The 15,296-nt window shown below is 40.2% G+C and overlaps 1 protein-coding gene across 1 annotated transcript in view; it reads left to right on the forward strand.

The window, feature by feature from the left end:
• LOC143957702 (cytosolic phospholipase A2 gamma-like) overlaps nt 1-13,061 on the forward strand; it is a 105,946-nt gene extending 92,885 nt beyond the window's left edge. The window contains exons 16-17 of the mRNA XM_077467394.1: nt 2,867-3,038; nt 12,383-13,061. Of these exons, the coding sequence (XP_077323520.1) occupies nt 2,867-3,038; nt 12,383-12,585 (375 nt within the window). The 3' untranslated portion in view covers nt 12,586-13,061. The remainder of the gene's footprint in view (nt 1-2,866; nt 3,039-12,382) is intronic.
• The last annotated feature ends 2,235 nt before the right edge of the window (nt 13,062-15,296 follow it).

Raw genomic sequence — 15,296 nt, forward strand, 5'->3', positions numbered from 1 at the left:
GGAGGCAGAACCCAAAACCCCCAAGGGAAATCAGTGGGAGCCAAACCTCTCACACTAAAAGTGACAATTTTCTGGGCTTATTGGGCAAAATGGTGTAAAAATATAAAATAAAAAAATTAGCCTGATATGGCCCAGGGGGTGCATGTACAGTACCAATAAAAATGAAATATTATATTTACCCAGGAGAAGTGATTTTTTAATTCTTAAAGTTAAACAATAAAAATGTCCAATTCCTTGTAATGGAAACACACTTGTTGGTTATCGGCATTCCTTTCCTCACCCGCTGTCACAGCATGAGGAGAGGAGAGGCAGTAACCGGCAAGTGTTAAAGGGGACATCTACACTGATAAAAAGGGCAGTGATCATCAGTGTCCTGATTATCAGTGCAGCCCCAACAGTACCCATCAGTGCTGCCAATCAGTGTCCCCTCATCAGTGCAGCCTATCAGTGCGGTCTCATCAGTGCCCATCAGTGCCGTCTCATCATTGCCCATCAGTGGCGTCTCATCAGTGCCCATCAGTGCCGCCTCATCAGTACTCATTACTGCTGCATTAGTTCCCATCTGTGCCGTCTCATCATTGCCCATCAGTGCCATCTTATCAGTGCCCATCAGTGCCGCCTCATCAGTACCCATTACTGCCGCATTAGTTCCCATCTGTGCCGTCTCATCATTGCCCATCAGTGCCGTCTCATCAGTGCCCATCAGTGCCGTCTCATCAGTACCCATTACTGCCGCATTAGTTCCCATCAGTGCAGCCTCATCAGCGCACATCAGAGAAGGAGAAAAGTTACCTGTTTGCAAAAACAAATTAACAGAGACCAAGCAAAACATTTTGTTTTGATCTGTTTTCTTTAAAAATGTACGGTCTTTCTTGTTTAGCAAAAAAAAAAAAAAAAAACCAGTGGTGTTTAAATACCACCAAAATAAAGCTCTATTTGTGTGATAAAATGTCATATGGGTGATGTGTTGCATGACTGTGCAATTGTCATTCAAAGTGTGATAGCCCTGAAAGATGAAAATTGGCCAGGGCAGGGATGGAGGTAAAAGTGCCCAGTAGGCAAGTGGTTAAATAACATGCCTGGGGGGTAGCTGGGAAGTGGGGGGGGGGGCATCTCTGTAATGGACAGAAAGTGCTGCAGCAGCGCTGGCATTTACAAAGGAAAAAGTGTTCAAATTGCCAGCAAATGACATTGTCATTGCCGGCCCTTCTAAAGGTCTGCTATGTAATTTGGGGGACATTTGGGGGAGTCTGTGAGCCAGGAAATGTCTTTTGCCAACAATTTAAACTGTAAATGTTTTATTTCTTTTCTTTTTTTGTAAACGTCTGGATTTCTTGGGGTTTCCATGCAGAAAAAAAAAAAAAAGTGTGAGATCCCAAAGGAAATCCCTAGCAGACCTTTAATCCCAGCATACTAGTGTTCCTCCCTTTCCTAAACTATACCAGCACATATGCCCTCAAGATGAAGGGATCCCGTGCTGATGAGGACAAGGGCCTGTTCCCCACAACCCTGCAGGCAGGGGGCTTATCAGAATATTGAACCCCCCTTTTAATAAGGAGAGGCCCGGATACTGCTCATCCCATGTGAATACGTATAGGGTCACCCTATATGTAAGACACCCAATGCCCTTCAAAAAATAAAGGTCCCTTGCTGTAGATCCATCATCAATTATGATGACCCTGGTTTGCAAAAATAACCCAGGTGGGCCTGCACACACAACTGATCGCCGACTTCATGACCTCATTGCCCAATCATAGTCAATGGTCATATCTGAGTGTTGCTATGTCATTGCTATCCCCACCCCTTCATTTACTTGGCTGGGATTCCTCAGTGACGTTAGTGGTTACATAGCTAGTAAGGTTGAATAAAGACACCAGTCCATCCTGTTCAACCTGAGTGAGTGTGGGTAGGTGCGTGTCTACAATTATCCCTATTTAAGGTACTCATATAGCGCCGTGAATTTACGCAATGCTCCACACATACATCGCACACTCAGATCGGTCCCTACCCTCAAGGCACTCACAATCCAAGGTCCCCCAGCTCACATGCATATACTAGGACCAATTTTGGATAGAAGCCAATTAACCTACCTGCATGTCTTTGGCGTGTGGGAGGAAACCAGAGTACTTGGAAGAAACCCACACAGGCAGAACATGCAAACTCCAGGCAGGTAGCGTGGTTGTTGGGATACAAACCAGCGACCCTTTTTACTGCTGGGTGAGAGTGCTAACCACTACACCACTGTGCCGCCCGGGGATTTAGCAGGACCCATTGCTTCCTCAGGAACTGTGACAGAACCGTCCAGCTCCCAGCATGGGTGCTTCCATCAGTATACAGCTTCCTCCAGTCTAGGCCCATGAACCAGGTATCATAGCTGAATATTGGACCCAAAGACTAGACAACACTGGCTTAAGTGCAAACTGGAATCGGAACTCCCTTTACACATACTTTATACCCCCCCAGGAGGGCATTCCGCTCTTGGGTATATTAAGTAGAACCTAATTGGTTATTGTCAGCTTTACCTACAATCCTGGTGGCCGCAGCCACCAGATTGTGTGTTAAACTCCCCACTGTCAGGTTGTATGGACCTGACAGCAAAAGGGTTTAAGAAGAACATTTTGTTGGCTTCCAATGAAATGTTTTTTTTTTTTGTATTTTTTTTTTTTTTTTTTTTTTTAAAGGTGATTTTAAAATGTCTCAATCAAAAAAGGAGAACTTTAATTTTTAGAAATTCTCCTAGAGTCTTGCAAGCAGCCATTTTCAACTTTAATAGAAAAACATATTTCCTTAAATCCGGTCGTGTTTGATCATCGCTATTGGGGTACAGGGGAAATGTTGTAACAGAATTAATTTCTTTGTTCACTAGACGGTGAAAACAACAGCTGAATACTGTAAGGCGCACCAAATTCCCTTTCCAAAAAACACTGAAGAAAGTTATGAGGACCCTCCAACAAAAAGCTGCTACGTCTTTGAAGGAGATGGATATGAGACGCCCGATGTGATGCACTTTCCTCTGTTCAACACCCAGACTTGTGGAGGTGAGTTTACAGAGGAAAGTCCTGTAATACGTCTTGTGTATTTATGGGGTTGTCTCACTCTCTGTATTATGAGCTTGGTTGATGCCTAAAAAAGAATTCCAGGAATGAATACTTTGATATATGTAGAGCTACCCCCAAAGGCACCACTAGAAATATGCCCAGGGATCCTTTCCCCAATAGTTGCTCCACAGCCAGGCACACGATCAAAAGTCACTCTTTGGTCCAATGAATCAGTCTAGGGATTTTCTTTTTTGGTGCTTTTATTTTTGGATAACTTGGATGGGGTTAGGGAATTGGGTGGGGTACTCTAAAAACAATGTACAAATAGTGTAGAATGACACTTATGTTCTATAGAACTATAAACCAGTCATAAACTTGAGGAGACTGCTGGACAGTCCAAGCAAAGTCCCTTTACTGGGAATTAAATGGACTAAGTTCTTCAGAACACCGGACACTATGTCCCCTTTACACACACACAGAGGACTCTGACACCTGATGGATGGCCTCAGCCTACACCCTCTAGGACAGTGATGGAGAACCTTGGCACCCCAGATGTTTTGGAGCTACATTTCCCATGATGCTCATGCACTCTGCAATGTAGTGGAGCATCATCGGAAATGTAGTTCCAAAACATCTGGGGGTGCCAAGGTTCGCCATCACTGATCTAGGATCTCTCTCCACTCCGTACTCCCAAATGTCTTTGGAAAATTGGTTGCCTCCCTCCAATATCCTTGTGACACTTTCTCCCTGTGATACCAGACTAGATCCTCAGACAACAGTTTCTCTGTCAGCTCTCTGCAGCTTCCTGCAAAGCAGGCCTCCAGGTAACCAACCTGAGGCCTCGACACCCCACAGGCACATGTCAGGATGGCCTAAGGGAGCAAGCATCCCCCCCCTTAGACTAAGGGAAAAAAAACTCCACTGATCTCTGTCCCAGGGTATTTATACAGGCTCCTAGCTCACATCTGGGTAACCCTCCTCAGGGATTGGCCAGGGCTGTATGAATATTTAGCTGCTGATTAGGCTCTCCCTGCCCAGTTATTTCCAGTGCTTTCTGGACTAATCAGGGGGAAGAAGTAAACCTTACAACTACTGGAACATAGATCAGATCAAAGCAATCAACACGGCCATGCTGGTTACAATAAGGCAAAACTAAATTTGTCTAATAACGAGCAGGAGCTCCATGGAGTACAGTGGTCAGAACTAAATTGAACTCATCTTAGCTTCTATCTAGGAGGGTGCTACTTATAATTGCATTGTTCTAACTTGGAATCTAACTATGTATATACCGTACCTGTGGGGTCCCTTTAGAAGTTAGACATCACTGTATAGATACAGTACCTCTAGTAATATGATCACTACAAGCTTCTGGGCATTTTGTTTCGTTCTGAATCGAAATTCAGACAAATTTCTCTTCATTATTCGGAAAAAAAATATTTTATTCTATTCTGTTCTATTATTTTCTATTCTATTTTCATATTTTCTATCCGAATTGTAATTTATTCTATACAAAATTAGAATTTCTGAAGATGGTTGTGTATATACACATATATATACGTGTATATACATTATATATATATATATATATATACATATATATATATATATATATACACATATATATATATATATATATATATATATATATATATATATATCAATTATATTTTATTCTATTAAATTCTAGTTTATTATCTTATTTTTTAATCTATATTTTCTATTCAAATTTGAATTCATTCTATACAAAATTCAAATTTCAGAAGATGGCTTTCGAATTTCATATAGAATGAATTTGAATAGAATAGAAAATAATAGAATAAAAAAAAAAAAAAAAAAAAGAATACACTAGAACTGAAAAAAAAAATATATATATATATATATACATCCAACCATCTTCCAAAATTTTAATTTTGTATAGAATGAATTCAAATTCGAATAGAATAGAAAAAATAGAAAATAATAGACTGGAAATACAATAGAACAGCATAGGATAAAATATATATTATAATATATTTTATTCTATGCTGTTCTATTGTTTTTCTAGTCTATTTTTTTTTCTATTATTTTCTATTTTAATCTTTTCTATTCAAATTCAAATTTATTCTATACAAAATTTGTATTGAATGATGGCTTCCAAAAATTCGAATATTGTATAGAATGTATTTGAATAGAAAAGATTGAAATACAAAATAATAGAAAAGAATAGGATAGAAAAAAATAGAACAGAATAGAATACAATAATTTTCAGAAGATATATATATATATATATATATATATATATATATATATATATATATATATATATATATATATATACACACATATACACATGTATGTATATATATATATATATATATATATATGTATATGTATATGTGTGTGTGTGTATATATATATATATATGTGTGTATATATACAGTGGTGTGAAAAAGTGTTTGCCCCCTTCCTCATTTCCTGTTCCTTTGCATGTTTGTCACACTTAAGTGTTTCGGAACATCAAACCAATTTAAACAATAGTCAAGGACAACACAAGTAAACACAAAATGCAATTTGTAAATGAAGGTGTTTATTATTAAAGGTGAAAAAAAATCCAAACCATCATGGCCCTGTGTGAAAAAGTGATTGCCCCCCTTGTTAAAACATACTATAACTGTGGTTGTCCACACCTGAGTTCAATTTCTCTAGCCACACCCAGGCCTGATTATTGCCACACCTGTTCACAATCAAGGCATCACTTAAATAGGAGCTGCTTGACACAGTAAGGTCCACCAGAAGATTCTTAAAAGCTACACATCATGCCGAGACCCAAAGAAATTCAGGAACAATTGAGAAAGAAAGTAATTGAGATCTATCAGTCTGGAAAGGGTTATAAAGCCATTTCCAAAGCTTTGGGAATCCAGCGAACCACAGTGAGAGCCATTATCCACAAATGGCGAAGACATGGAACAGTGGTGAACCTTCCCAGGAGTGGCCGGCCGCCCAAAATTACCCCAAGAGCGCAGCGACGACTCATCCAAGAGGTCACAAAAGACCCCACAACAACGTCCAAGGAACTGCAGGCCTCACTTGCCTCAGTTAAGGTCAGCGTTCATGCCTCCACCATCAGGAAAAGACTGGGCAAAAATGGCCTGCATGGCAGAGTTCCAAGGAGAAAACCACTGCTGAGCAAAAAGAACATCAAAGCTCATCTCAATTTCTCCACAACACATCTTGATGATCCCCAAGACTTTTGGGACAACATTCTGTGGAGCGATGAGACAAAAGTGGAACTCTTTGGAAGGTGTGTGTCCAAGTATATCTGGCGTAGAAGGAACACTGCATTTCATAAAAAGAACATTATACCAACAGTAAAATATGGTGGTGGTAGTGTGATGGTCTGGGGCTGTTTTGCTGCTTCAGGACCTGGAAGACTTGCCGTGATAAAAGGAACTATGAATTCTGCTGTCTACCAAGAGATCCTGAAGGAGAATGTCCGACCATCTGTTCGTGTACTCAAGCTGAAACCAACTTGGGTTCTGCAGCAGGACAATGATCCTAAACACACCAGCAAGTCCACCACCGAATGGCTGAAGAAAAACAAAATGGAGACTTTGGAGTGGCCTAGCCAAAGTCCTGACCTGAATCCTATTGAGATGTTGTGGTATGACCTTAAAAAGGCCGTTCATGCTCGAAAACCCTCTAATGTAACTGAATTAGGACAATTCTGCAAAGATGAGTGGGCCAAAATTCCTCCAGGACGCTGTAAAAGCCTCATTGCACGTTATCGCAAACGCTTGGTTGCAGTTGTTGCTGCTAAGGGTGGCCCAACCAGTTATTAGGTTTAGGGGGCAATCACTTTTTCACACAGGGCCATGATGGTTTGGATTTTTTTTCACCTTTAATAATAAACACCTTCATTTACAAATTGCATTTTGTGTTTACTTGTGTTGTCCTTGACTATTGTTTAAATTGGTTTGATGTTCCGAAACACTTAAGTGTGACAAACATGCAAAGGAACAGCAGGAAGGGGGCAAACACTTTTTCACACCACTGTATATATATATATATATATATATATATATATATATATATATATATATATATATATATATATATTATTATTATTTTCTGTTTTGTTGCTTTTCTATGCTATTCTTTTCTATTATTTTCTATTCAAATTTGATTTCATTCTATACGAAATTCAAATTTTGGAAAATGGTTATAGTTTACTTTTTCAAATGCGGTAAAAAAAATTTCGAATTTGATCTCTTTTTTTCAAATTCGGACAATTTTTTTTTTTCGAATTTGAAAACGAAACAAATCCCTAAATGTAAATAATTTAAAGTGGTCTTCCGCTTAAAAGAAAAAATAAAAGTCAGCAGCTATACATACTGCAGCTGCTGACTTTTAATAATCGGACACTTACCTGTCTCAGGGTCCAGCGATGCGGGGGATCAGAGCCCCGCTCGTCTCCCCCTCCGCGCGGCGGCACCAGCATTTTAACTGTGTGGCTTCACAGCCGGGCACCCACTGCGCATGCGCGAGACGCTCTGCGCGCCGTGACTGACCATGCAAACATCTGGGACCTGTGACGTGTCCCATATGATTGACAAAAGGGGGGAGAGGCGATCTCCCCTCCTGTGCAGAGGGAAGTGATGTCAGGAGCCCAGGCACCGAAGGAGACAGACTACGAGGGACCCCCCTAGCAACAGCCATTTAGAGGTGAGAATTTTTTTTCTCTCCAAATGTTTATTTTTTAAGCACATTACAAATTTATTTTTTTGGGGGGGGGGGGGGGGGTGGAACTCCACTTTAACTAAACAAATTTAGTTAAATAACAAATTGAAATGGAACAGAACTATTTTTTTTATCCTGCACATGTCTACTGAGGGGCTGCCATGCTGCATTCTGAACACAGGAGTTTGGTCACTTGGCATGTGAGTCATTCTCTCAGCGTTTTCTGATTGGATCAGGTGGAAAGATGGGGCAGTAACATCTCCAATTATAAAAGCCTAACAGAAAATGTCCTCCCTAGCCCCCGTATCACACAAAGCTGGGTCACCCAACCACCTGCAGGTCGGCTGTTGGCTACAAGATAAAAGTGGTCTCTGTGGTGGATTCGCCACAAGATCACTTTTATCTGTGGTGGGAGAGGGGCCCCCTCCCGCCATGATCCGGTGCTGTCCGCTGCTTACCGGAGGCAGAGGTGGAGGCGATTGTGTCTGTCCCCTGGGCTGACATGGAGATCAGTGAGGGGAAGATGAACCCCACCCGCCTTCATGACACTGCAGGGCGGAAGGGACGTCAAAACATCACTTCCGTCCATAGCTCTTAAAGGGACAATTTTTTTTTGACCTGTGCCTTTAGGAAAACAGCTGGGGAAGGCCCCTTCCGCTCCTTTAGGATAACAGCTGGGGGGTCCCCTCCCATGTCTTTAGGATAACAGCTGGAGGGTCCCCTCCCATGTCTTTAGGATAACAGCTGGGGGGCCCCTCCTGTTCCTTTAGGATAACAGCTGGAGGGCCCCTCCTGTTCCTTTAGGATAACAGCTGTGGGGTCCTTTCCTGTTCCTTTAGGATAACAGCTGGGGGAGCCCTCCTGTTCCTTTAGGATAACAGCTGGGGGGACCTTTCCTGTTCCTTTAGGATAAGAGCTGGGGGGGTTCCCTCCCACCCCTTTAGGATAACAGCCCTCCCATTTGTTTAGGATAACAGCCCTCCTGTTCCTTTAGGATAACAGCTGGGGGGTCCCCTCCTGTTCCTTTAGGATAACAGCTGGGGGGTCCCCTCCTGTTCCTTTAGGATAACAGCTGGGGGGTCCCCTCCTGTTCCTTTAGGATAACAGCTGGGGGGTCCCCTCCTGTTCCTTTAGGATAACAGCTGGGGGGTCCCCTCCTGTTCCTTTAGGATAACAGCTGGAGGGTCCCCTCCTGTTCCTTTAGGATAACAGCTGGGGGGTCCCCTCCTGTTCCTTTAAGATAACAGCTTGGGGGTCCCCTCCCACCCCTTTAGGATAACAGCTGGGGGGTCCCCTCCTGCTCCTTTAGGATAACAGCTGGGGGTCCACTCCCGTTCCTTTAGGATAACAGCTTGGGTGTCCCCTCCCACCCCTTTAGGATAACAGCTGGGGGGGCCCTCCTGTTCCTTTAAGATAACAGCTGGGGGGTCCTTTCCTGTTCCTTTAGGATAACAGCTGGGGGGCCCTCCTGTTTCTTTAGGATAACAGCTGGGGGGACCTTTCCTGTTCCTTTAGGATAAGAGCTGGGGGGTTCCCTCCCACCCCTTTAGGATAACAGCCCTCCCATTTGTTTAGGATAACAGCCCTCCTGTTCCTTTAGGATAAGAGCTGGGGGGTCCCCTCCTGTTCCTTTAGGATAAGAGCTGGGGGGTCCCCTCCTGTTCCTTTAGGATAAGAGCTGGGGGGTTCCCTCCCACCCCTTTAGGATAACAGCCCTCCCATTTGTTTAGGATAACAGCCCTCCTGTTCCTTTAGGATAAGAGCTGGGGGGTCCCCTCCTGTTCCTTTAGGATAAGAGCTGGGGGGTCCCCTCCTGTTCCTTTAGGATAAGAGCTGGGGGGTTCCCTCCCACCCCTTTAGGATAACAGCCCTCCCATTTGTTTAGGATAACAGCTCTCCTGTTTCTTTAGGATAACAGCTGGGGATCCACTCCCGTTCCTTTAGGATAACAGCTGGGGGGTCCCCTCCTGTTCCTTTAGGATAACAGCTTGGGGGTCCCCTCCCACCCCTTTAGGATAACAGCTGGGGGGTCCCCTCCTGCTCCTTTAGGATAACAGCTGGGGGTCCACTCCCGTTCCTTTAGGATAACAGCTTGGGTGTCCCCTCCCACCCCTTTAGGATAACAGCTTGGGGGTCCCCTCCCACCCCTTTAGGATAACAGCTGGGGGGTCCCCTCCTGCTCCTTTAGGATAACAGCTGGGGGTCCACTCCCGTTCCTTTAGGATAACAGCTTGGGTGTCCCCTCCCACCCCTTTAGGATAACAGCTGGGGGGCCCCTCCTGTTCCTTTAAGATAACAGCTGGGGGGTCCTTTCCTTTTCCTTTAGGATAACAGCTGGGGGGGCCCTCCTGTTTCTTTAGGATAACAGCTGGGGGGACCTTTCCTGTTCCTTTAGGATAAGAGCTGGGGGGTTCCCTCCCACCCCTTTAGGATAACAGCCCTCCCATTTGTTTAGGATAACAACCCTCCTGTTCCTTTAGGATAAGAGCTGGGGGGTCCCCTCCTGTTCCTTTAGGATAAGAGCTGGGGGGTCCCCTCCTGTTCCTTTAGGATAAGAGCTGGGGGGTTCCCTCCCACCCCTTTAGGATAACAGCCCTCCCATTTGTTTAGGATAACAGCCCTCCTGTTTCTTTAGGATAACAGCTGGGGGTCCCCTCCTGTTCCTTTAGGATAACAGCTGGGGGTCCACTCCCGTTCCTTTAGGATAACAGCTGGGGGTCCACTCCCGTTCCTTTAGGATAACAGCTGGGGGTCCACTCCCGTTCCTTTAGGATAACAGCTGGGGGGTCCCCTCCTGCTCCTTTAGGATAACAGCTGGGGGTCCACTCCCGTTCCTTTAGGATAACAGCTGGGGGGTCCCCTCCTGCTCCTTTGGGATAACAGCTGGGGGGGTCCCCTCCTGCTCCTTTAGGATGACAGCTGAGCGGCTTTTAGCTATATCAGTTGTTATCACTAAGGAGCCAATCGCCCCCGCTCTAAAACACGGTACTGGGGTAATGCCTCCAGCTGCAGGCATCATCCCAGGGTAACTCCTTCAACCTAAGAACGCAAATTTGCGTACAGTCGACATGAAGGGGTTAAATCATCCCCCAAATAGAGTTAGAAAGCACCTCCTAGGGACACTCTACCCATTTGATCGCCCCTGATGTTAACTCCTTCCCTGCTAGTGTCATTCATACAGTGACAGTGCTTTTTTTTTAGCACTGATCATTGTATTGGTGTGATTGGTCACCAAAAAGTGTCACGTAGTGTCCAATTTGTCCGCCAGCAATGTCGCAGTCCCGCTAGAAATCGCTGATCGCCACCATTACTAGTAAAAATAAAAATGCCATAAAAATATGCCAAAGTTTATAGACACGATAACTTTTGCACAAACCAATCGATATACACTTATTGGGATTTTATTTTTTTTTTACCAAAAATATGTAGAAGAATACACTTAGGATAAATTTAGCAGAAAGTAAAAAACATTGTTTTTTTTTTTTTTCACAATTGTCTGTATTTTTTTGTTTAAAGCGCAAAAAATAAAAAATAAAGCAGATTTGTCCGCCTCAATGTCACAGTCCTGCTAAAAATTGCAGATCGCCACCATTACCAGCAAAAACAGTAAAAAAATAATAAAAGCCCCTAAATCCATCCTGTAGTTTGTAGACGTGATAACTTTTGCGCAAACCAATCAATGTACGCCTATTGCGATTTTTTTTTGTTTTACCAAAAGTATTTAGAATGATGAATAAATATGTTTTTTATATATATATATATATATATATATATATATATATATATATATATATATATTTATATTAATATATAATAATATATTTACTTGTTTTTTTTTCTGTTTTTTTTTTGGAATATGTATTATAGCAGAAAGTAAAAAAAAAAAAACTTCACAATCATTTTTTGTTCATAGCGTGAAAAATAAAAAAAATGCACATTTGTCCGCCGTATTGTCGCAGTCCCGCAAAAAATTGCAGATCACCACCATTACCAGCAAAAACAGTAAATAAAAGTCCCTAAATCCATCCCGTAGTTTGTAGATGTGATAACTTTTGCGCAAACCAATCAATATACGCCTATTGCAATTTTTTTTTATTTTTTTTTTTTTACCAAAAGTATGTAGCATGATGGGGATATGTGTTATAGCAGAAAGTAAAAAAAAAATTGTTTTTTTTCCCACAATTGTCTGTTTTTTTTTTTTTTGTTGGTTAATAGCACAAAAAATAAATTGGATATATGATTACATGATATTCATATAAATTATTTTATATTAAAAAACCCAAACAAACCCCACAATCATATTCCTTTTAAACAGATATTCCTTATTCCGCATGCAGCTGGTGATGTGGGAAGGAAGTTCTCATGTCCCCAGGATGCTGTATATTATTTTCATAAATGAGTTTGGGGTTTTCCTTTTGAATTTTCATCACCCACATGAACTGTACTAAAGCGCAGAAATTAAGCTGTTAATTCTTGTGAATGATAAATGTAATAATAAATAATAATAAATAATAAATAAATAGCGGAGAAGGAATTTTATAAAAAAAAAAAATTGATAATTCAGACATTATTATTATTATTTATTATTATTATTATTATATTATAGTCTTATACTGTTTCTTTTTCAGATTCTAAAGAAATAGCGATATTAGCCCAGAAGTATAAGACTCGTATTCATTCCTATGGCCAATCTATGGTGGGAGAACTGCTAGACATCGCCAAGAAAAATGTGGAGAGCAGCGAGGACCAGATAATAAAAAAAATACAACAATGTGTATGGAGGAGTAACAAGAGGGGGGATGTCACAGGCATGACAGGCGTGGACCAATGAAAATGGCTGCAGTTTTGATAAAATTGGCCCCCTCCGTTGTCCTTAATGACAGATTTCCGTTTGAGTGGACATAAAACATAAGGGATACGTCCTAAGAAAATTCAACAAAGTATAAATGTATTTTTTTTTCATTGTACTTCCTATTTCATTAATAGGCAGTATGGGAAAGTTCAAGGTATGAATGTATGACATCTCTTTAAAAAAAAAAAAAAAAAAAATCTTTTATATTTTTTACATAAACTCTATTTCAATTTAATCTCACATTGACCCTTAGTTAATCCTCATCAACCCTAATTAAATATTTTCCCTCCTCTCTCTTCTTAGCTTTTTTTTTTACCATTTATATCTATTCTTTATTCATTTTATTTCTTTTTTATTTGTTAATTTTTTTCAGTGTCACTTAAAAATGCACATTTTTTTAAAGAAAATTTCTTAAGCAAAAAAAGGGGGAAGAAGGAGAGAACGGACTATACCAGTACCTGAACAATATATAACAAACAATTCGTAATACATTTTTTTATTTTATTGATACAAAGTCCACACTATACATATATAAAATTCATTTAAAAAAAAAAAAAACATATGTTCTAATATACTTTTGTAGTCAAAATCATAGATACTGGTTGACGCGTTTCGCCGATGGCTTCCTCAGAAACCAGGTAAATATGACTATAGAACCTAGGAGAGCAGAGGTATATAAGGCAAACCCTTCAAGTATAGATTCTAAATATTACACTAAATGTAGATTATCAATAAATGACCCATCATAATTTTACTAAGAATCAGACTGACTTATATACATATAGCTCAAGTCAGGCCAGCCTAGAAAGGAGGCCCGTACTCTGGAGGAGGTGTATCACCCTTAGATAGAATTTAGGGGAGAAGTGGATAGTGCCTGTACAGCCCCATGATTTTGACTTCAAAAGTATATTAGAACATGTTTTTTTTTATTTTTTTATGAATTTTATGTACGTATAGTGTGGACTTTGTATCAATAAAATTAAAAATGTATTACAAATTGTTTGTTATATCTTGTTCAGGTACCAGTATAGTCTGTTCTCTCCTTCTTCCTACTTTTTTTTTGCTTATGCTATTTAGGGTGAGCTACCCCCTTAGCTTTTTTCATATATTTTAGATAAAGAAAATTTCACTTAAAAATGCAAATTGTTTTTCTTTAAAGAAGATTTCTGTTTCGTCATTTGCGTATAAATAAGAATTTTCTTTTTAAACTGGACAAATTAAAGAATAAAATGTATACTCTTTATTTATTCTTGATTCATTTTAATTTAGTTTTTTTGTATTTGTTAATTTTTTCTGTGTCACTTAAAAATGCAAATTGTTTTTCTTTAAAGAAAATTTCTGTTTCGTCATTTGCATAGAAATTAGAATTTTCTTTTTAAATTAGACAAATTATACAATAAAATGTATACTCTTTATTATCTATTCTTGATTCATTTTAATTTAGTTTTTTTTTTTTTGTATTTGTTAATTTTTTCAGTTTCACTTAAAAATGCAATTTTTTTTCTTTTAAGAAAATTTCTGTTTAGTCATTTGCATATAAATTAGAATTTTCTTTTTAAATTGGACAAATTATAGAATAAAATATATACTCTTTATTTATTCTTGATTCATTTTAATTTAGTTTTTTTTGTATTTGTTAATTTTTTTCAGTGTCACTTAAATATGCAAATTGTTTTTCTTTAAAGAAAATTGGTGTTTATTCTAGGGCTGTTACTGATTAAAATTTTCGTGTTTGATTAATAGATTTTTTTTAATCGATTATTTGACTAGTTTCGATTAATTATAAGGCACATACAGATCCAACTACTTTTAGCTGATCTCCTTGCACTGCAGCTCTGCATTAGTCAGTGGTAAATGTGGTATACACTATATACAATCACCCGACACTAGTTAGTTTCCACAATCCATGACTTGACTTCACAGTTCACACAAATACGTTTTAAATTCAAACTGCAGCACTGACGTAAGTCATTTTTTTTCCCACAGTAGCGAGACAATCCCTCCACCTCCGGTCTAACTAATCACTCTCACCTTATGGCATGGAGCCCTGTGAAAACAGGTGGTCATGCAAGTGGGTATCAAAAGGGTTAACACGGACCATAAACTTCTCTCACGTCTCATTAGATCCCAGTAAGGACGGCAGGTCATTGGTAGAAAGAAAAGATCGAAGTGCTCACCGCTTAAGTATAAGATTTCATTTTTGTGTTCAAAACACAAACTACTCACATAAAGATGATAAAAACACAGCATGTAAAGCCAACAATCGTGTTAGTTCCGTAGGGCAGCAGCGGGTGACGTCATGCGTAGCTCCTCCCCCGTATGCGTTACGTTCAATCAGAACTTCAACGTCCCCGGACTCCTCCCCCCTTCCCTTCGTTAGCAGACGTAGGCACTTGGGGAAGGGGGGGAGGAGTCCAGTGACGTTGATGTCCGTGACGTCACCGGATCTCCGATGGAACTCCCTGAAGACCCAGAAGACTGCGGAGAGGTGAGTACCGATCAAAAGAATTTTGATCGATCAAAAAAATTAATTGATTAATCGAGGAGTTCATCTTTAATTTCCACAGCCCTAGTTTATTCATTTGCATATAAATTTGAATTTTCTTTTTAAATTGGATAAATTATAGAATAAAATGTTTACTCTTTATTTAACCACGTAAGGACCTGGAAGGATTTGCTCCCCTAATCAC

Source organism: Lithobates pipiens, unplaced genomic scaffold (genome assembly GCF_037356315.1).
Source record: "Lithobates pipiens isolate NorthernLeopardFrog02 unplaced genomic scaffold, aLitPip1_a1.2 Scaffold_55, whole genome shotgun sequence".
Lineage (NCBI taxonomy): Eukaryota > Metazoa > Chordata > Amphibia > Anura > Ranidae > Lithobates > Lithobates pipiens.